The following is a 23,190-nucleotide window of genomic DNA, read 5'->3' as shown; positions in this document are numbered from 1 at the left end:
CACTCTAGGAGTGTCCAGAGCATGTGTGGATATTTGATTTATTGTAGAAGTAATTGAATGCACCTTGCCTTTATAGGTGGAAAAGTGAAAAGAGAATGAAAGAGAAGTTAGATTTCCTTTCTAAATTATTTATGTATTCTGCAGAAGAAAAGAGTATGTTCATCTTCCTTCTGAATCTTCAGACAACTGTACTACATTTGATGTATGCCCTGGAGGTAATAAGCTTTGAGGCAGGCATTCGGCATATGATTAATATGTGCTAGAATTACCTTTTTGCCTTCACTCAGTGAGGCCATGAGCAGGGCTGAGAGGGAGTCAAAATCTACCATAAAGGAAGTCAAACCACAGAGAAACTCTTTGAAACGATTCCAGAAAAGTGGCTATATCCAAGCATGCTTCACCATCACTTATTTACTGTTTCTAAATGGCCCTGAATGGCCTTTTAGTCTCCTGTAATTTTCTGTAAAGCACATAAATGAGGGGATAGGAATACAACAGCAGCTCTAAATGGGGTTTGAGCACTGCCATGGGGAAAGAAGCAGAAAGGAAAAATCCTTAAATTCATTTGTGAATCCTCTGAGGATTTTACTCTGTAGATCTTCCAAAGTTTTCTAACATTTGTGATGTCTGCAAGAGGGATAAAATGACTCAGAGTCCCTGCATTGCCACTTTGGCAACTTTACAGGCAGCTATTGATGCACCCAACAGGTTATCCATCCATTTTACCCTGTTATTCTCATATTCTATCCCTGTCCTCTTCCTTCATGAATCCTAATAGCTAAAGAGTGTTTGAAGAGATCCCACAGAGTCCTAGAGATGGCTCAGCTCCATTACAGTGGAAAGCAGCTCAGAGAGGGACTGAGTGCTCCTGGAGCATGGGGAAGCGACCTGATCAATACTTCTGTGTTTCTTTGTGGCATTACTAGTACTCCTTAGCAGTACTTTTCCAAGCAAACTGACAAGCAGCAAAACAAGATATAGTCATGTTCAGACCCCTTTGCCTTTTTTTAATCATTCACACACATAATATCAATGATATTAAGGGTCTATGTAGTTTTCAATAAATAGGCACAAATTCTGCTTGACAGTGTCTGCGGAAATTGTAATCATATTGCAGAGAAAAGAATTTAATCTCTGGCCTTCCATTTAACTAATTAATATTCTGGATTTGTTGCTGTTGTTGCAGGATGCAGCACACAGTGGACAAAAATATTCATTTTCCCCTTCATTACTGAGCAGTGCTTGTATTTGCAAAGTAGCTGGAGTGTGCCTTGAAAGATCACGTGGCGTTTACATTACATAGCCTATGAAATTTATTCAAAAGGAAAAAGTGAAATTGCATCTAAAATGATTATGGTCAATTTCATATATTCAGAAAGATTTCTTCCTAAGGCACAATTGAATTCTTTCTGTAATATCACTGGGGAGATGGAAGAATGGGATGTATTTGCAAAAAAATATATAGAATAAGCTGAAAGAAACATTTTAAGTTAAGAAGTAATATAGTACCTATGAGCCGGCATTATAGCAGTAAGACAATGCCAATTACTAAAGATTGCTGAGGTGACTCATAGCTTTAATTTGTGTTTTGCATCTAGTTTACCGCATCAAATCCTTGTCATACTATAATAATGCCTTATATTTACGTAGTGTCTTTCATCTAAATGGCTTCCAAAGTGCTTCATTTATTGTTCCATGTACAGCTTGCATCAACTTAATCCATTACATTAATACAGCTCTCTCTGCAGTGAAGTACAGCAGCTATTTGAGTCCATATCGTGAAGGCTATGCACAATTTGATAGAGGAAGCACGTTCAAAATCTGTAGACGAGATTAGGCAGAATGCAGTACTACCGGACGGTTTGGCCTGCTCACAAGATTGGCAGTCAACCCGCGCTTGTGGCGCGTTCAGGGCACCTTTCGCTGTTTAAGGCTAAGCTGGGGTTAAGTGCTTGGATTCTTGGGTGATAAAATTTTACAAACTGGTCTTTTCATATATCTGCCTCTTGATGGAAATCTGCCAAGATTTGGTTATTCCTGAGATCACACTGAGACATTTTGCTGTTCAGTGAGAGCTGTCACGTTAGTGTCCCACCAGGCTTCTGTAGAGCTCGGTGTGGAGAAGGACGCTGCTCTCTGTTATATTATATCCTGGCTCCTCCAGGAAAGAGCTATTAAAATTGAGCTGTGGTTCAATTACTTTCTTTCTCCACTTGACCTCTCTCTTTACCCAGTCTTTGATGCAGGCCTGATTGTTCCCATTAGATACTTGCCATCTTGGTTTTCCTATACTCAGTAAGATAAAATTCCTGCCAGCTTGGAAGCATAAATTTTCGTTTTATTTTCTCAAGCTTTTCACATAGCTTGGAGCAGCCTTCCAAGATCCAGGGAAAGAGGAGCAGAGTTTGACTGCTGAACTTAGATACCTCGTCTGCTCAGGCCTATCCAGGATGCTGGTACACAGGCCGTATCCCAACACAGTTGTTCTGAATGTTATCCATCTCCTTGTCATCCCTTCACTGACTCCTGCTTCTTTGCTATAAGAAGTGTAAGCTACTTTTTTTTCACTCTCAGGAACCTCCATGGCCTACTGGAACCAGCTTTGTGGCCTCTCATAGGACAGTCCAGTGGTAGATATCTGTTTCCAGGCAGTCCATTGTGACAGCAAACGTTGCTCACTCATTGCTTTCTCAAATAAGTCCATTTGTGCTTTCTCACAAGCTACCCTTCCTTCACGCTTTCAGAGGAACTCTTCGTATACATCCATCAGTATACTTCCATGATGTCTTTCAGTTCCCGGACAGAAGTCTCATTTGTCTGCAAAAACCTGATGATTAAGGGTAGACCGCTGGCCCCTCTTGGCTCATTGTTTCCTTGTAAGCTGCCGTCAGTCTGTTGTCCACCCTTCTCTCTTTTTTATGAGTCTTTGGGTGCAGGAAAAGGGAGCCAGGTCTTTTTTTATTCTATGTTTCTAAAGCTCCAAACATGACAGAATGACTAGAAATTCTAGGCTGTGTTCAGGACACACACAATAAATGACAATATGTCTCCACAGAGCAAGTTAAACTTCCATATTGAAATGCTCAGCTGTAGTAAATGAGTGTTGCTCCTTCCAGCCAAGTGCAATTTTGGTCCAAGGTGTTTGCCTTCTAAATTACTATTTTTAATATGGGTCCTGATGATAGCAGTTTAAATAAAGTTCTGAACTCATCTATTTTATTCTTAATTTATGGTGGTGCTTAGGGGATGTGCGGATATTTAAAAAGAGTAAAATCAATTAACTCCTGATCCAATTATTTGTGTTAGCCACTATGGGGTTTTATTTTAGAGCACTGCATCAGCTTCTCCTGGTTAAGCACTGCGCTTTAAGAATGTAAATCTTTCATTTTGAAATATGATGAACCTGTGGTTATCTTCTCTCTGCTTGCAAATCTAATTCCTATTTTTATCCTTACATAGTTTTTAAATTCCCTTTTTTGCTTTTGTTTTTGAAAGGGAACCAGTATAAACATAACATTTTTCTGGAAGACCAGAAAGCCTATTCTTTGTGTACAGGTAGCTAAGCAGGCAACAGAGTTCACCTTCTAGATAATATACGCTGTATTTTTCTGGGCGTCTCTGTTTCACAGTAGGTGTTCGTCTTTCACAATTGCAAATCTGTGATTTATTACACTTTTCAAGTTATAAATTTAGAGTATAGCCATATGACAACTTCTCTGATTTGATCATTCTGCTTTTTCATCCATCTTGAACAGATTTTAGTCTAACATTCCAGACAGCTTCAAATACCCCCTGCGTTGATATGGTTATTTCTAAAATGTGGAGAATGCCAGGGGTGAATGTACCATGACACCTAGTGACACCACACGTGCTGGTAGACGTTGCTCTGCAGGTCTCGAAGCTCTGCAGTTTCATGCCCCCAGCAAGTCTACATGCCCGTTCTACCTTGCTAGCTCACTGCAACTGAAGCCTGCGAGACTTTTTCCTAAACAACGAGAGAATAAGAGTGCAGAAGAGAGCCAACCCCAGCTAAGATATCCTTGAATTAGAGGTTGTTAAATGACATTCAATAGTTTTTGAGCTGGCTGGCACATCTTGGCCATCTTTTCCATCGTAGTCTGGCATCCTCAGTGGGGTGAGCATAATAAATTTATCTCATGGGCTCACAAATATACATCTAAAATAGCCAGATTTTTTTTAAATATTTAATGGGTCTTACTGTTCCCAAGGTGATCCAGGGAGTATTGAACACAATAAAATCTGACTAGTGGATTCTGACTAGTGGAACAAGATTTTTCAGAAGAGTTAATATGAGTTAGGATCAGAAGCCCAGTCAAATCTGAGGAAAAATCTGATTCTTAAGGGTTAAGCTTCCTTGAAATCTGGCCACCTTTTTACATAGCTAAATGGGAATTGTTTGGTACTGAATGCCTTTTGGGAAAAAATTCTGACTCTTATGGTTCTGATGTTTTGTTTTATACATACTCAAGCTGGGGTAATATGAAATAATATAAAATATCAATCAGGCTAATCGCTTGTTTTCAATTAGAGTAGGAAGTGTCCAAGTGGACTTTCCAGTGACAGCATCTTGCTGGGCGGGATAGAATACCACCTTGGTAATCATTCCTCAGTTATTTCCAAGATTCTTAATAGCACATTTCTTTTGATCTGTTTCAAAGCAAGCTAAAATATTGTTGCATCATTGTTTAAAGTTAATTGAACTGCAGATGAGTTTAATGATCTGTCCGAACCAAAGCTCAATAACAACCTGTTACATATTAACTATCAAAATCAAAAGAATCTTTACATTCCTTGTTAAAGATACCAAAGAAGATAGAAATAGCCAATCAATAATGTCATCCTTTTATAAAATCAGGTTTGAGGCTAGAAAGCTTGAAATGAATGCATACACTCAAAATCTGCAGCTAAATTGAAAAAGGGCTTGGAAACATAAGTCAAACCTCTTGGAAGAAATGAAAAAAAAAAGGAGGAGACAGTTGTCTCCTCTGCATTTTAATATCAGGAAATCTATTTTACCTACTAAGTGTCTAGATTATGAAATCTGTATACCAATAAAATGCCATATTCTAGTTTCTATAATCTCACAAAATTTTCTGTAGTGTTATGAATTAATATGGTCTATAGGACCGAGCAAAAGACTTTTAGTCTATTTAGGTCTTGAAGCCACTTGGGTGATTTTTGTCCCTGAGAGATATATCAAGCACTGTCACTGACAATGTAGCTTTTAGGCAGTGCACAAACGACCAAGCCTATTTGTGTCATTAAAGTTTGTAATCTTGAACTTTTGAAGCTTTGATCCCCAGAAATGCTAAGATTTCGTAATGATCTAAAATGGTACCGCTGATGTTCAGCGCTTCTCAGGATTAGGTATGTTATTGTTCTGGTTTATCCACCTATAAAATAGGTATTATCTTATCACTCATATATACAGTGCTTTTAGCATGTCAACTGCAAGTACCTGAAAGGTGAGGAGTGTTATTAAGTCTGACCCTTACAAGCTTTTCCAATGGTTTACCTAATGTTTTTCCTGCACATAAATAAGAATAATGTTGATGTACGCTGTGTGGCTGGATGCTAAATTAGAGCAAATTTGCTCATACAGGGCTTCGCTGACTGAATAGTACAGCAGTGCAGCAAACTTCACAAGGTCATAAAAAATTCTCCCACTGAAAAGCAAAAGTAAGCCTGACTTACAGTCATGCAGACAAAGCGGTAGCATGAGCTCCAATTATTTTAGAGTCTCTAAGAGCAAAAAAAAAACACCCAAAACCCAGGTTGGGAACGCTTTCTGTGAGAAACGTTTTATTTGGATAACAGTGTAGTGTAATGAACAATTAATAAGGCTGGGGAACTTTATAAAAAGTATATTCTGAAAGGCAAGGCTGGATAGTTTGTAAGTAATAGCACATTAGAGGGCACAAATGGGCTGTGTTAATCAGCCCGCTCCGCTGCTTAGCTTTGCATATAGTTCCGCTTCTGATAGTAGGCGCCCGTAAGCAGCCCTGTCTATATTGCAGGATGCACTTTCCCAGGAATATGAGACGAACTGTCTTTTCGTGGTCAGACTCTTCCCAGGCTTGATTCCTCTCGCATTGCTGCATGAGGGAAGAGCAGCAGTAATATGTGACCTGGTATTTCATGAGTTGGCATGTGTTATATAGAGTCTATAACATTCGGTTTGACTCAAGGATTGCATCTTTCTCCTGCCGTGGTAAATAACTAATGCTGGTTCGAACACTTCATGTACGTGTGCGGTTATTGGTTGAAAATGGTAACAATTTCCTGTATGTTCTTTTTTCTCCTAGTTTCAAGCCACAGTAAAGGAGGGTGTCACCGGTGTGATAGTAAACTTAACGGTGGGAGACCGAGACGACCCCGTGACCGGAGCATGGAGAGCTGTCTACACCATTATTAACGGGAATCCAGGGCAGAGTTTTGAAATCCATACCAACCCCCAGACTAACGAGGGAATGCTCTCTGTTGTCAAAGTAAGGGCCGTTTGCTGTTGTACCGCATTACTGCTGGAAGGTGCATCCACTGGATATACTGCATGAGGGAAAGCACAGCGAGGATAAGTTACTCAAAAACATACAGATGGCTAGCCGCCCTCGTTTCCTGTGACCAATATGTATAACTCTTTTTCTGCTGCAATAACCTTGCTTCTTTAGTGATAAGGACCTGCCCATTACAAGCTATATTGGCGTTGCCTTAGCTAAGCACTGGTTTTGTAGGAAGCATCACAGTCCATTAACAGTGAGTCTTTACAACGTGGTTTTATTTGTGACTTAAGGTGCAGTTAGAACTCGAGGGCCCCGTTTTGTTCTCAGTTGCACGATGCAAATGCCCGGGAAGTAAGGGACATACCAGGGAGGGCTTCAGATTGAACTGGAGAGCTGCATTTGGTCCCACATTTCTAAAGTTTCTGTCTTTGTATGAAGACAAACCTATATCTCACATTGTTAGGAAAAAAAAAATTGAAATAGACCTGGCTGCTGGCTGTACAAGAATTTTCTCTATTTGACTTCAGAAGAGCCATTTTCAATTCTTAAGTGGAAACATTTTTCCATGGCATTGCTTTTGATGCATCGGTAGGAATTGAGAAAACAGCCTTATGTTACTTATCATTCATAGCTTTTAAGTGTGACTCTGCTCTGTTTGATAAATGCATATTACATCATAAATAAGCATATATTTATATATTTACATAAATAAGCATGTATTTATGCTTATTTATATATGTGTTTATGTACACATGTATGCATATGTGTATATACATATGAGAGAGCAAGAGCGTATGTATATGCAGAGTTATGGGCTTACTACATATTATGAACTGCATAGTAAGTCAACGAAAACACATTTCTCTCCCATCCCTCCCATTCTTCAGTATTTTTCAATGCACTTTGTAACTACCATCATGTCTAATGCTAAACTCTGACAAAGATTCAAATGTAATAAATGCTGTTATCCTTTCTGGCTAATTCTGTCTCCTGCAAGCTTGCAAATGGGGTAGGAGGAAAAAGTGTTAAGTATTCTCTTTGCACCTTGCATTCTGATTTTATGACATGTTTTACAGCCTTTAGACTATGAGATTTCAGCATTCCACACGTTGCTGATCAAAGTAGAAAACGAAGACCCGCTGATTCCAGACATAGCCTATGGCCCCAGTTCCACGGCAACAGTTCAGATCACTGTTGAGGATGTGAATGAAGGTCCTGTTTTCCACCCGAACCCCATGACAGTGACAAAACAAGAAAACATCTCTATAGGCAGCGTTGTGTTAACGGTAAATGCCACTGATCCAGATACTTTGCAGCATCAGACTATCAGGTGAGTGCAGTACCCCCTAATTTACGTCCGTCAAAAACGGAGTAGGTTTTCTGTGCCTGAGAATTTGCCTGCCAGTGCAGAATTTAATTAAAGTTGTTTGGGCTCTAGATAATAAGAAGTGGCAATTTTTTCCAACAATGCAGAGATTCAGTATGATGGAGACAAAGAACTACATTAGATGGAGGACAACATTTTTGCAGGCTACGAGGTTACTGCACTAGAAAATTGAGTGCTGCAAGCAATAGACACAGCTTAGCATACAGTGTTTCAAAATGGCATTTAACCTGCTTTTTTATTCCTTCCCCTTCTTGAGACCCAGAGAAAACACGTAAAAGTTGCAAACCTCTTGTAGAAATCACTTACCTGTTTGGCATATGGATTAAGTTGATTTATGATCATTTCTAATGTCCCCTAGAGAAATAATGATCATCCATCTATATTCAAGGGCTAGAAGAGAGAAAATACTCCTCAGTGAAACACTCGTGTTCTTCAGTAAACTCAGAGTTGGCCTTGCCAAGATCAGTGCAAGGAAATGCTGATTTCTGTGCTATGATGATGTAGTTGCATGAATGTGCCATGCTATGAGGAACAATTCTGGGTGTTAAGTGGTGTCATCTTTTTATATTTAAAGAATGGAGAATCTATTACAAGACTCTCTTGTGACCCATGAGTGCTATTTTCCTAATCTAAATCTGCCAAGACTGTGTAAGGGTGCTTGTTATGCCCTATCAGTATTATAATAAGGTGGTACTGCTTCCCAGAACATTACTGTGGAAAAAAATAACATTATTTTGCCAATTTAAAAAGCATATTATTTTTACAGTAGAAGGTGCTACCTGTACCTCTAGCAAGTTGGACAAAAATTTGAAATGAACAGATAAGTCATATCTTACTTCCTACATTCTCATTTCAGTGTATCCTTGGCACACTGGAGGAAAAAAAAATTAATCATAATCTAAAGGAATTGGCTCTGCTTTCCCTATAGCTGATGTGGAAAGTAGGAACAGGCGATGCTAAGAGTTGCAGTGCAGAAAGAGGCATCAGCAAGTGCATTATGTAGACTGCGGATTCCCATCACAAACTAACGGCTATGTAGGACGTTAAAGACCGAGAAGAGGGCATGTGAGGGTTGCCCCTCACAGCTGACGAGCAGCCGTCTTCTCTGTCCCATAAACATTTCAGTTATGGAATTTCAGTTATTAAAGTTTCCATTATCCATTTTCCATTTCCAAAAAGACAATAGAAGGATTCAGGGCTGTTTTTTGTTTCTCTGGGCTAGTGTAGGCTGTGACCCAGGGGGCAAGACCTTATGCAAGATAGTGTTTGCAGTCTCATACAATGAAATAGGACAGCCTTCATGTTTCATGAAGGTTTGGAAGTGATTTTTGATCCACCTGGTCCAGTATATAAGGGCCTAAATATCTTTGTGAATACGACTTCAAAGCTTTGCCTGAACAACGCGCACTGTCAGTCTGTACCATGGCAGGAGATTTCTCCACCATCCCAGGATTGTTTAGCAGCGATTCTGCACATTTGACACATGCACTGTTCTACCAAAAAGAATGCTACTGATCTTGAAGATGTTCTGTGTCAGTAATAAATGTTGATAAGCATGCCTTTGCAAAGGATTGCACTGACAGCCTTGGATTAGAATGATGGGAAGTTGAATTTAAACAGGTGACTGTGCTCATCTGCATCGGAGGAGGAAAAAGGCAAGGCAGATAATCAGGAGTTTCAGTTCTCTGCATCACCTTAAAAATGCCTAGTTAACAGAGCATGAATATTTCAGTTCTCTATCAAAAATACCTTTGAGCTCTACCATTTAAACAGCAGTTTCTCTGAAGGGTGATTCTTAGCAGATGTCATTTCCCTTGTTTTATAAATGCGTTTATTTACAGAATGCATTTTTATCCTTAATTTTAGTTTTTGCTCCAGTGATTTTTTATTTCATTCGCTGTTGTCATACAGATTTGTGCTGATGGATGGACAAACTGTGGAATTTCTATTGCATGTCAGATACAGCAATATGACCCTCAGCTGCATTATTCAGAACCTGGTTTATGTAGGGAAAGGATATTTATTCCCTTTGGAACTGGAACTGAATTTAAGAAACATAAGCATTGAATTTATTCATAACTAAATATTTCCATGGGAGATAAGAAAAATCTTATTAATTATTTGTGACACTTGATTTTGCAATGCTAAAAAAGAAATGCCAAGAGAATACACAGATTTGCTTATCAGAATCCACAATCCAGAAACTATTATCTGCATTTCTCAGCTTGACCTACTGATTTTACTGAATTTCTAGTGATTACGCTGGAACAAAAATTGTAGGTAATATTGGTGAACCACTGAAAACTCTAATTTGGTTTTAAGTATTGTGTGTAACCAGTTAAATAGCATCAACAGTTTTGCAGTCCACCACATCTCACAGCTGGCTGCAAAGGAGGTCTCAAAGCTTGACTATTACTAGCCCAGAAGCTAAACAGAGGTTTCCCAGAGCTCAAGGCTTAATGTGGGCCATATCTGCATGGCCAAGAACTGGAGGATTTTTAGCCCACAGCAAGATTCCCTTCTCTCATTCTACATGCGCAGAAAGGAAGAGCAGAACTGAGGTAGTTTGGATTGGAATGAAGAGTGATCACATATAGAAATTATTTAAATGGCTGTATAAAGTTAGGAGAAAATAATGCAAATGTAATGGAAATCTGGAAAATAATGGAATGATTCGAAAGGCTGATTTGACTACCTATATGTCCTCCTTTTGCTAAAATAACAGCAAAGCATAAAATATAAAATAGGATTTTTAAAAGATGCTTTTTACACTGACAGGTAGTATTGAAACACATAGCTGTTAGTGGAAAAAAAAAAAGAAAACTTTACAGTATATGAGAATAGCATCTGCAATTAGGATAGTGTAAAATTCATGTATAAAGGCCAAAACTACTCACCAGTTGGGGTCTGGCAGAAATATTTTCTGTTAAATTTCTACAGGCAGGTGTGTGTTTAGAGTCTGGCCTAGGTCCAGGGCTTATGCCAGCGGGGCTTTGCTGGTTGTGCTAGTTAAGGCTTTTGCTCAGGAATACCTGCTTTATGGAGATTACATACCAAGCTCCATGCTTATCAGTCTATCCTGCTATAAATTATATTGTCAGAGCCCTTACTGTGGTTATACTGGCAAAATAAAGGCCAGGCAGGCACAACACAGAGTTTTAAAGATATTACTCTAAATATCACTGACCATGAGCAAATAGGGCTTTGTGTCTGCAATACGCAGTGAAGAACAGATTTTTATTACGTGCGCTGTGTGAACAATGTCCACTATCCCTAACATGGTATATGTCTGTTCAAAATGTGCCAAAGGCTGCACAAACAGCATCACATCAGAGAATTATTAATGCTACCTTCTTTATTTTCAGCCTATAACAACTGGGATATAAATCTATTTAGCTGCAGGGATATTTTTGGTTAGTTTGCTATATAAACTTGTAGGAGGGGCTGATGACTATTTATAATCATGAAATTAAGTTACTCGACTAGATATAGCCTCCTAAATGCATTTCAAGAACTGTGAGTATGGTGTATAGAAACCTTGTGTGCCATTGTCCAAATCTAGATTGAATTTATTCTTTGAACATTACATGTCTGAATCAGATTCAAATTACTTATCTCTTTGAAAAGTGTGGCTTACTTTGTAAAGATTCCTAAAGACAGCTGTACTTTTGAAGCAATTTTCTTTCTTATTCTTCAGCTTGAAGTGTTTTTGCAGACCGAGAAAGAATTTCATTTAAAAGCTCAAACAAGCTGGCAAAAATGTATTACACTGAAAAAAATATGACTCCAAGTATTTGTGAGGCTCAAAAGCGTGTAGCTTCAGGTCTAGCTATCAGTTTGCACATGATTAGTGGTGAAGTTGCGTGGTGTCAGCTCTGCTCTGATCTCGTGATGTTAACATTTCAAAGAAGCTCCATGTAGAACCGTCATCCTGGAAACGAGACCTGCATGCTCGTCTGGAGCAGCTAAATAATGTAGGCGTCAAGTTTAATCTTACTCTAAATCATACCTGTTTCAAACTAGATTAAGAGTGACTTTCACAGCTATACCCAAGCCTGTAATTCCCTAGGAGAGGTCTGCAATGAGTACAGTGAGCTTTGGACTCTGGACCTTCTGGAAAGAAAGGAGGAAACTGAACCAGTGGGTTTCCCTGAATATGTAACTTTGTAGTGGAAAGTAGCATTTGTTCCTCTGGGATCACTGCCAGAGAGAAAAGGAGCCCGTTCAAGTGGGATCACACGTCTTAGATTCATTAACCTATTTTTTAAAGTACTTAATTCCCTCTACAGTTTCCAACTTTTCTAGAAAAAAGAAATCCAGCAGGCCCCATATTAATTATAACCCAACAATTTATTAATAGAACAGTAATGAAGTTTCTGAAATTTGATTTCTTAATCAGGGATCATTGTTATTTTTGTGCCAGATTTAAGAGTTTAATTTTGGGTGCCTCTTCCCAACCTCTGAAATTTTAATCAGAAGTTTCAAGTGTACATGTCAATGAGAAGTTAAAGGCCAAATTTAATAACATTTTCTACCTTGGGAAATTAAAAGAAGAGCCTCACTCTCTGAAATCTATTATTAACAGTAGATCTTAATTAAACACAGTTATGGTCCTCAATATTTTGCCTGTATGGAGATATTGGTTTAAGTATTTTTTCCCTTTTTGGATTCAACAAGTCCAGGATATTCAATAGTTAGACTTTTAACTATGTGTAAATAAGTTGTTTACTGCAGTGTATTTGTAATTTTTAATTAAAGCAATGTTCTTCTCTGGTTTCATGGTTTATCATGGCAATATATTTTTATTACCTACTGTGCTCTTGGATTTTAAATTATTTATGTAAATATATTATTGCAGTATTTATTCTCAGTAAGTGATGTGACTCAATGCTTCAGAAATATCTTCACAAGAAAAGTTTATTATAGCTCTAAAGCATATCTAATTCATTAAATATAATTAAAATGCAGTATTTGAAGCGGGGGAACTTAGAAAAGGAACCCAAACTGCAGCGAGTTTCACGGGAATACAAAAAAACTGCCAAAAGTATCTGAAGCAATATATGTAACTAAGATATATCTATATATGTGTGTGTAATTTTCTTCATCTGCACCCGATTCCAGCTGACCCCATGCAGTCTGCTTGCTTCCTGGAAGCACAGATTAAGGTACATTGTCTTAGTGGCGAAATCTCAACCGTTGCAATTTGAAAGCCCTTTTTTGCTTAAAAGTTGACAACCTTCCACTTGAGTCCAGTCTCCTTTTCTCACTGCATCATTAATGTAGTGGGCATGCACAGATTTGAATGCAGTCAATCCCTGTTTCTTTGGGATGAATCATTCCAGGTTCGAATAGCCTGTCGGGTCTGGCTACCTGGCTGCCCGTTACCCTGCAGCCGGGAACCGGGGCTGCCACGGCGCTGCATTGCACTGGCTGGGGGTTTGACAGCGCCACTATTCTGGAAATGCGAGAATCATATTTGTTATTATCATCATTTCCACCTAACAGCTGCTGGTTGATCCGAAAGGTGGATAGACTGTTGCTCTTTACATAAAGTGCACGTTGCTATTGCAATCCATGTGTTTATACCAAATGCGGCTTCATCCCTGAACAGCAGACCTGGGATGATAGCGCTGAACCTTACAGACACCAAGTTAAAAGTGATCACATTTCTTTATTTGTCGTTTCACCAAAAGCTGCTGGACAATGGCCTGTCCATTGACTTTGGGAACGGGAACTTCTACTAGTGGGCCAAATTTTGCTTTAGGTTGCATTATCGTAACTTTGGGGTTAGTTAGTGGAGTTGGCTGATGTCAGTGCAAACGTTCCAATATTTACTGGAAGTAAACTCAGCCATGGTTTGCTTCGTCTGTGTCCAAAAATGAAGTGATCATCTAAGCTTCTGTAAAATAGTGCTGAAACTATGCTGAAGTGGGATTTATAGTTCAGCGAGTTTCTTCCAAATCTCAAGTATTTGAGAAAACTGAGGAGAATTCACTGGAATAAAGCAAAAAATAGTTTATTTCTGTTACTCCTCTTTTTCCTGCCAGTCACCATCGTTACATGTCGTGAACATATAAGCCATGAATTGCAAAAACAACATCAGAGAGCCTTTTTCATGTCTCTTGCCAGGACTTTTTCAGAGATCCTGGCCCCCTTCTGAAAGAGGATGAGACTCCAGATCACACTCCTCATGAACACTTACAGGATCAATTTTGCATACGGGGATGCACATCAAGCCTTTTTAAAGGGCTTTTGTTGGAGGGGGAGGTCAATAAACCTGCGTTTTGGGATACCCTACAATCATATTATGGAAGTACTATAAAATGAGAGGGGGATAGAAAGTCTTAAAGAGCGAATGCTTATGAAATAGCACACTTAGTCATTGTTAAATACGTCTCCTAAAGTCTGAAGGACTTGTCTTTGATTCCTAACAACAGGAGATTTGTTTTCCTGGTGCAGACAGAAGAATAGTTGTGTTGTTATAAATGGCTGGCTGAGCTCTGCTCTCAGCGTGCAGCGCCAGGGTTTTTCTCTGCAAGTTACACCCAAGAGCATCGCGAATTGGCTCTGCAGTTTTATTTATGGCCTGCCTGAACCCAGCTATTGGGAATTTGAAGCACATCTCTAGATCTGAAGTTGCTGTATATTGGATAGTGCAAATTGCTTTTCTTTTCTTTTCTTTTCTTTTCTTTTCTTCTCTTCTCTTCTCTTCTCTTCTCTTCTCTTCTCTTCTCTTCTCTTCTCTTTTCTTTCCTTTCCTTTCCTTTCCTTTCCTTTCCTTTTCTTTTCTTTTCTTTTCTTTTCTTGAAAGCCAGGTAGAGAGGGAACCTGCTCTAAGCAAAAAGATTTTCCTTTTCCGTCCTTCCTGCAAAAGCACCAAACCAGTAATTCAGAGAGCTGCAGGTGTCAGGGTGGGCAGGCAATGGAGAAAAAGGAGATTTAATCACTTCTAAAATAAAGAATCAGGCCAATTCCTTCATGCTACAAGTATCGCCTATAATTGTACATACTCACTAGTCAACTATTAGCTCGATAGCACTCTGTAGAACAGTCTTCTCACTTGTTTTTAATATATTAATACTATAGTGGTGTAGATAATCACTGTGATATATATTGTGTAATTAGACTAATACTAATATCTGAAGGGAAAATGAATGAACAAATGTATTTATTTTCATTACTTTTTTCATTTGTTGGTTTGACCAATCTGACTTCCACCTTGTGTTTACTAAATAGAGAGGTAAACATACCCTTCTTTCCCTATACGGCAAAGTCTTTAGGCCTACAGCAAGATGGGAAAGGAGCAAACTTGCTTGTGGAGTGGTACTGAACCTTCCTTTATTCTCCTCTCATAGCCATGTTTCCACTGATGTAACTCCAGAAAGGTGATAATGGCTTGAGAATAAAATTGAGCCCCATTTCTCCTATTCCGAAAATGATTTGTAGCCGGCTAGCGCTGTGTGAACAGATCACAGAGGCTGAATTAACTTGGAGGAAGCAGCTGGTAAAAGACTCTCTCTGGTAGGAGCAAACTACTGAAATGAGACTGAGGAGAATAAATGACCAGAGTAAAGTCCCCGTGCTGGGAGGAATTAAACATCTGCCAAATCTGGAAAGCAGGTCTTACAAAAGCTGTGGACAGTGTCTAAAGCCGACCACTCAGGAAAGCCACTTTCAGCACTGTCAGCTTCAATATTGGAGCTGTACTATTACAGGACCTTCTTTTCTTCCGGGTGGTGAGCAGATGTTGATAGTCTGCTTCTCCAAACCTGTTATTCACCCTTCTTGCTACTCGTTGGCAAACCTGTCCATATCTCTCACTTAGCATCTCGAGGAGTCCCTAGGAGTGCTTTATCTCTCAGCAGCTTCTGGTGTTTCTCTTAGTGGTGAACATCGCTAACTCCCTGTTTTTTTCTCTTCCCCCTCTTCTTATTGATATTCTCTGCCTCAGTGTTAGGGCAGATGTTAGCCCCCTTCCCATCTCGTCCAGTTTTGTATATCTTAATTTTTAGTGCTTCTTGCAGGACAAGACAAACGCCGTTTATGCCGTTTGAGGTGAGCTTTGGTGTGCGGGCGGTGGGGGAGGCTTCCCACGCTCACTCTGGCTGCTCTGTGCTGACGCCTGCTCCTAGGGCCGTTTGGTCCTTCCTAGCTGGTGCCAAGGTCTGGGGGAAAGATTAATGTACATGAACAAGTAGGTATTACAGCACCCTGACCACATGAGGTGCATAATAATTTAGCTGTTATATAAGATGCTAAAACTCCAGAATTTTACCTATCTCCAGGCCTCTCTGTCTGTGGTAGTTCTGTGAGCAGCTAGACCCTGACCTCAGTCTTGAGTATCTGGGTATTTTTTCTTACCCTCTTCTCACAGAAAGTGAAGCTCACCAGAGAGCAAATTTTCACCCAGACTCTTTGAGGCAGGTCTCCTGAAGAACAGTATCCCTTTCCTGAGAGTAAAGGATTAATCTCTCTCTTTGATTAGTCCCTGAAAACGGAGGAGTGTACGAATTAAATTATTAAAGACTACCTAAAGTAGCTGTCCCAGGAATTCTCAATCCAACGACTCATAATTTACAGGGAACCCAGCTATGTGAAGCCAGCCTTTGTCACTCTTGACAATACACGTTGGAGTACTGTATGCCTAAAGTTTTCCATCTGCTCTACTTTGATGGCATAAATCATATTTAATATGTTGGTATTAAACCTATATATGATAGACTTGAGAATATGTGTTTTCACATAATCAAATAAGCTGCAGAAACCAATTTTAACCTCCCTTGATATTACTTTAAGAGTCCCAAATTCCTGATTAATAAGGATGAATGTAACATTTAAGGGGAGTTTAATTAGTCCCTCTGTCTTTCTTCTGCATAACAATATTATGCCACATTATGGTTTCAACCATGTCAGCACTCAGAATGAATGGCCGTGAACTGTGAAATTATAGGGCACATTTTTCATGTCACTGACTAAACAATATTGCAGATCTGATTGAGAAATATAACAATAGGATATATCAGTCACAAGTTATGCTTGCAGTGGAAGTCAGATCCTGACAATAACTGACTTTGTCATTACTGAGCTCTTCTAGTTGCAGAACAGGCAGGAATTTGCCTCTGGAAGAAGTAGAGAGTATCCTGGTTATAATAAGTTGGCTATCAGATCTGGGGACACTGCATGGGGAGGCAAGCTCACGGGGAAGGCCAAGTCACACCATGCATGCATGCACCTTTGCGGCTCTAACAGCTTTCAGCAGTGCCTACACAGAGATTTAGTTGGACTTAAAATATGCAAAGGATGCAACTCTAGTGAGATGTGTTATTTGAAAAGAGGGTCAAGGATGTAAAACCAAACACTCAAATAAGAGTTTGCCAAGGAGACCAGTAATGCATCCAGTCCCGAATCCTTCCATCGGGGGAAATGTGCAATTAATCCGTTCTTGTTCATCTTGTGGACTGGTACCCTTCCAGCTTTAAAGCAGGTGCAGGTCTCAAATGACACCAGAGCAGGTGTTGCTTCACATTCATGTCCTGATTGGGAAAGGGAAAACTATAATTCTTTCCAAGCTTTTTGCCCTGCTGTGAGGACATGAGGTGCCAATGTTATGGCTACATTTCGTTAATTTGCAGTCTTCAGAAGTAAAGATGGAGTGAAATCTTGGACACACTGAAATCAGTGGCAAAATTCCCGCTGAATGTGGGCCTAGGTTTTTATCTCAGAGCGGAGGCTTTCCCAAATGTATAGAACTTCTGCTGTATGTTCACAGCCCCTGCTCAGCTGCAAGACATCCCTAGTCTCTGCATTTCAAGGAATTAAGCACCCCATCCTCTTTCAGACTCACAGACACTTATTCTCAGAGTGGAATTTAAGTTCAGTGAGGAAATTGTCAGAAGGTTTAAGCACTCATTTTTTACTAAGTGGAGCTCTGTAATGTTACTGTAATAGGAAGAAAAATCTTGTAGAGTTCAATTGGAATTTTTCTATTAGCTTAGTAATAGGGATGCCAATTTCTGTAAAATAGTTTCCGAGTAAAAGTGAAATTATGCACTTTGTTAAGCAGCAGCAGTAAGCCTGCAGATCCATTCTTGGTTCAGATATGAATTGCTAGGGACTGACTTCTTCCTAATTTTATGACCATTATGCTCTAGGTAAATATGCCTACAGAGACATGCATGCATAATCTACATATAGCTAGATAATTATTATCCGTGCGATCCCTTGGGGCAGATCCATTGGGTGGTACTTAGCATGGCCTTGCCTTGGAGATACTAATCTGTCTCACCCAGATTTCCTTGAATATTCCAAACCCTAGAGAATTTTTACACATTCGCCTATTTTAATGAGCCTGTCAGAGTAATGCTTCCTCTTTTCCTTTCAAATGGGAATTTTCCAATTGAATTCTGTCTGCCTAAGGCCCGGCTCCTATTGAGATTCAGCCCTGGGTCATTGGTAGCATTTTATACGTTAAAAACAAATGCAGCCACAGAGTTTGTCTGATAATGCTTCAGGGCAGTAAAAAGAAACTTTTGTACTAATAAAGCAGAAACATCTATAAAATTGAAACATTAATAGTCCTTCTTCTTGCAGTGATACTGTGGAGGTGGGTTCAAGGAGGCTTGCAAAATGTGCAGATCCCTAATCCCAAGGGAAAGGCCCATGAGAAGACTAAATGTTGGGCATCCAAGGCAGGGTTCAAATAGAGTATAGTAACGAAGACCTAATATTTAATGTTAAGCTTAAGAGAGAAATTAAATGACTTCCGTTCAGTGAATACTATATGTATTTTGCGCACTGAATGCAATAGATATCGAGTAGAAAATAAAGCTATATAAAACCAAATAGTGGAAGGCTTTTGGTGAAGTATCTCATTAATGGCCTCATTAATATCAGACTGGATTCAAGCAAGCCTAGATTTAAAGTTTATCAGTAAGTGTCACTGTGGCAAATTAAGGTTGAACAAACAACTATAATTCTTTCATTTCCTTTCTTTTGAGTGCTTAATCCTATAATCTCTTATCAAAGCTCTCTTTCTGTCATACACAAAAATTTATTTGCACCTTTTCCCTCTAACTTCTTCAAATTTTCCATCTTTGACCAGCAGATTTCTTAAATGATATGCATTTGACATGTTAATTCCGAAAGGAGCTTGTCTATTATGATGATGAGTATGATATAAAAATTGCGCTGTATGCAACAGGTTTATGTGCACTGTATCAGAGAGAGGCTACCTCTGTTAAATGCACATAGGGTAATATTACTGAGATGTATTCTGCACCAGCTCACTTTTTGGATAACAAAGGATAATTTTCCTTGTAAATAATATCCTTTCATTTTCTGTTCCTTTGAAAAAACAGTTTTAATTCATAGGCTGCATGTTACACATTGAGAAAATGGTCCTTTTATATATATTTCAATCTCACTATACCTTGAGAGATATGCTTTTCAGAATATCTAGCAGAATTTAATTTCTATCAGTTTTCTTCTTTATTAATATTTACACATGCAGAGACAAATATATTTTACAGATACAGCAGTGAGACAAGGGATGTTACAATGAATATCCACTGGAATAACTGACTCTCGAATCTGACTTTCAATATTGTTGTTCAACAAATGAAAAGTAATATTTCATTTTTCTAACATCCCTTGAAGGCATAGGCAAAAACAGAAAAAAAAATCAGCACAGCAGTCTGTAACAAATGTAACAACCTAGACTTGATGACATTATAAATAAAACAGCTAAGACGTGGTTATACACAATATTGAAAAGTGATAAGGGCCAGACAGGTAAGAGGGAAGCGCATGGATTTTAAAGTGCCTTTGGACATCTTGAATGCCTGGGAATCTGATTCATAGAGATCAAAAAAGGGTAAATCGCACTACCCTTTTCATTTGTCATGGCCATTAAAGATAGTAAGTTAGGCAAACAAAAGCAACTGGTCTAAAATAAAGGAAAAGATATGGCATGATATTATGTATTGCTCCAACATGAAGGACAAAAAGTGGTTGCATGTTGTTTTTTGTGTAGTCCTGTGTACTCAGTCACGTAAAACTCAGATAGGACTTTGCCTGTTATTACAAAAAAAAAAAAAAAAGAAAGAGAATTTATTAAGTTTCTTCTGTAAGAAATGCACCCCATGAAATGCATAGTGTATTCAAAATCAACTGGAAAAAATGGAAACTTAATTTTTGTTATTACTAGCTAGGAATAAGCATAGTGCCTTTTCCTTTATATTATAGGATTGGACAATAGTGTGAACTTGAGTATTGTATTCTCACATTATCACACACCCTACTGAATTTCTCACCTACCCTTTCCTTCTCTCTTATTGAATGCTGTAGGGTTGGAAAGTATTTTAACTCAGTAGGTATTAATTCCTCTGGGCTACATAACTATGGAAATGCATCAAGATAGTCTATTTTCCTACTATGAATACAGCTATTTTTAAACAAAGAAAAACTAAAAAACTAAGGGGAAAAGCATCTTAATTGCTGTAGTAATAATAGCAGAGTGACATATTTTCTGGAACTATTTGAGTTCTCTTTCTGTGGAAACAAAGTTATTAATTTGTTGGCTCTTCATTGATTCATAAAACCTTTGAGAATTCCCAGCTCCTCTGGATAAAGTTGGATCATTAATCAAACATTAGGCAAAGTTTCATATATTTTTCACATAGACATTGACATAAAATTCATATTATCATGTTCATGTATTGTAATATACAACTGAAAACATACTCTGATGGTAAGTAATGGTAAGGATATCGTTTTTACCAGGACATCAGTTTAGCACAAGTTTTTGCATATGTGCCTCCCTATAATGTTCCAGAAATAATGCCAAAATAATTCCACAGAGAATCACATAGTGATTCTTTTATCCATGTGAATAAATAATAGAATTTCCTTGAGAAATCCTACTTGGACAAATTTATTTGTGTGTGTATGTGTGTATTATACACACACATATATATACATGATCATTTTCATGAAGAAACAATAGGAATTTAGAGGAAATATAGGAAAATGTGGGCTACTAAAAAAAGTTAATGAAGGCCTAACTCTTTTCTCGTAAAATAACTCCATTGCTGTTTCCTGCTTTTGCCCTGGCCTTTAGAGCATCCAACTGCAAGGATCGGCTGGAGCGGGAATCGCGCCCCGGCTGCGCGTTGCGTATCCGCTGCGACGTTCGTGCCGCCGGAGCAGAGCCAGGGAGGCAGAGCGGTGCGCAGAGCAGCGGGAGCGGGCGCTCTGCTCCTTGCCCAGCTCCGCAGGACGCTGTTGCTCTTCTCTCATCCTCCCGCTTTCCTGCGTTTGCCCTAGGAACAGCTGAGTATGAGAAACGAGGCCTGGGCAAGGTCAGCCAGCTCGGGAAGGTCCCAGCTCTGTCAGTGCAGGAACTGCTTCGAGTACTTTTCTGGCAGCATCAACTTCTTCGCGGAGTTTCTTTCCGAGCTGCTACCTATTGCATGGTCAATTTGTTGCGTGTTGAATTTTGTCCTGTCTCGCAGTAGTCTCTTTTTTTCTTTCTTTTGTTGCTCAGCTAACTAGTGAAAATCTTTGTGCTGGTTCACTGCAAGAAGTATACACGTAAGTAAGTATTTTGGCTAAAACAGCTGATGCAGCCAGAGGTTTCCTAACATTTTTTTCCTTCATTTTTCATTGCTTTTCTTCTTTTTTTCCTAGTCACATGACTGATGAGATATCCTTTCTGTGAATGGTAATCACTGGGTCTGTCCTTTTCCGTTGCCGCACACTGTACGTGGTAGGGACTTCACACGCCTCTTCCAGGGATGAGTGTTTTCTGCTTTATCCGAGATCAGCTCGGCTTTTTGTCCTTCTTTCCTCAGAGCCTTTGACTTTATCTTTGCTGACCTTAACTCGACAGACTGAGCAGAGCCTTCCTTTGCAGGATCTCTTTTACAACTTTAACTAATGTCTTCCGCTGATGTCAAGGTTGAGGTTTGAGAGTCTGGCACTCATTTTCTGTGAAAAGGTCTATCTTGTGAAATATTTTCTCTTTTCCTGGCTACGATCCAGATTTTTGTGGTGGAACAGACTTCAGAGAGTTTCTAAGTTTTCAAGGTCTCAGTGACTTTCAAGTAACTGTGTTCATTCAGTGATGTTCACAGTCTCCTTCAACTCAGGAGTTAACAATTCGTAAGATTCCATTATTTTCCTTTATTTGGAATTGCACTCTTTTGGCTAATACCTACTTTTTTGCTTCTATTATGGTTCATCTTTTTCTTTTCTTCTTTATTCCACGTTTTAATTATAGAAAAAGATATAGTTCATAGATACAGGGCACACTTTTTCCCTAGTAAAAGCCGAACTCTTGAAAAAAAGAACACCACGGACAAAATCATCATCTTTATCTTCCACCTTAAGGATCATAATTTGCTCTTCTGCTAGGGGTGATTATTTTCCTTTCAGGCCAGCATGATAAAAATAGCTCACGTTTTTTCGCTTTCAGATTCCTGTGTAGGATCCCCCACGTAAATCAAGAGACCATTTAAGTTTTAATTTGTATGAAATTGGTAGTTTCAGCATCTTTTCCTAGCATTTTTTCTAGCACTGAAGAAGTAAAAATGACTCCTCGTAGTAAGGGTAAGCTAGAAGAAACCTTTCTCTCCATTTGTGCACGTTCTTCGCTGCCTAACAAACATCTGTAATTAATGGCGAAAGTTGTGCCCATTTAGGCCCCAGAACTCCATTTAATATCAAAGGAAGCCATTCTGCTAAATCCCTAGGAAGCAATTAAAAATGTTCTCCCTGATATTGGTTGCTCCGCTGCCAGTAGGCAGAATGGTCTGCAGCAGTTATACACTTAACTGCTGATTATAGTCAGGGTGTCAAGGAGTTATTGCCCATCTCCGGGATAACCTAGTATACATGTCCCCTAAAATTATACTGGTCCGTGGTTCTGTGAAAATTTCTGGAGAAAAAGGCCACAAAGGAGGCAAGTGAGAACCAAAGAGACAGGTACAGCAGGTACAGGGGTGCCTAACACCCAAAGGCCTGCCTTGAAAGGCTTCAATATTGCAAAAGTCTTACGTTGGCACAGCAGGCAAACTGCGCTAAAATGATTATTCAGCTTGTACACCAGTTCGTTACACTTTCCTTTTGGAAATTAATTTACAGAAGCATTAATTCCCTGCCTTCCTTATGAGACTTGTCCCGAAGTTAATAGATGTTAATAAGGGGCAGGAGTGGATCTGGTGAATTCTGGTGGATTTGTGCGGTATTAGCTCAGGTTTCCAGGCTTTTCAAGTAATCCCTTGC

General features: G+C 39.1%; 1 protein-coding gene across 3 annotated transcripts in view; it reads left to right on the top strand.

Annotated features, from left to right (window-relative positions):
- Positions 1-23,190, top strand: part of CDH13 (cadherin 13) — a 534,614-nt gene that overhangs the window by 442,220 nt on the left and 69,204 nt on the right. For all 3 annotated transcript variants that reach the window (XM_067302424.1, XM_067302423.1, XM_067302422.1), the window contains exons 9-10: positions 6,327-6,509; positions 7,598-7,851. In XM_067302424.1, the coding sequence (XP_067158525.1) occupies positions 6,327-6,509; positions 7,598-7,851 (437 nt within the window). The remainder of the gene's footprint in view (positions 1-6,326; positions 6,510-7,597; positions 7,852-23,190) is intronic.

This window comes from Apteryx mantelli, chromosome 10 (assembly GCF_036417845.1).
Source record: "Apteryx mantelli isolate bAptMan1 chromosome 10, bAptMan1.hap1, whole genome shotgun sequence".
NCBI classification, from domain to species: Eukaryota; Metazoa; Chordata; class Aves; order Apterygiformes; family Apterygidae; genus Apteryx; species Apteryx mantelli.
This window is presented reverse-complemented; position numbering and strand designations above follow the sequence as displayed.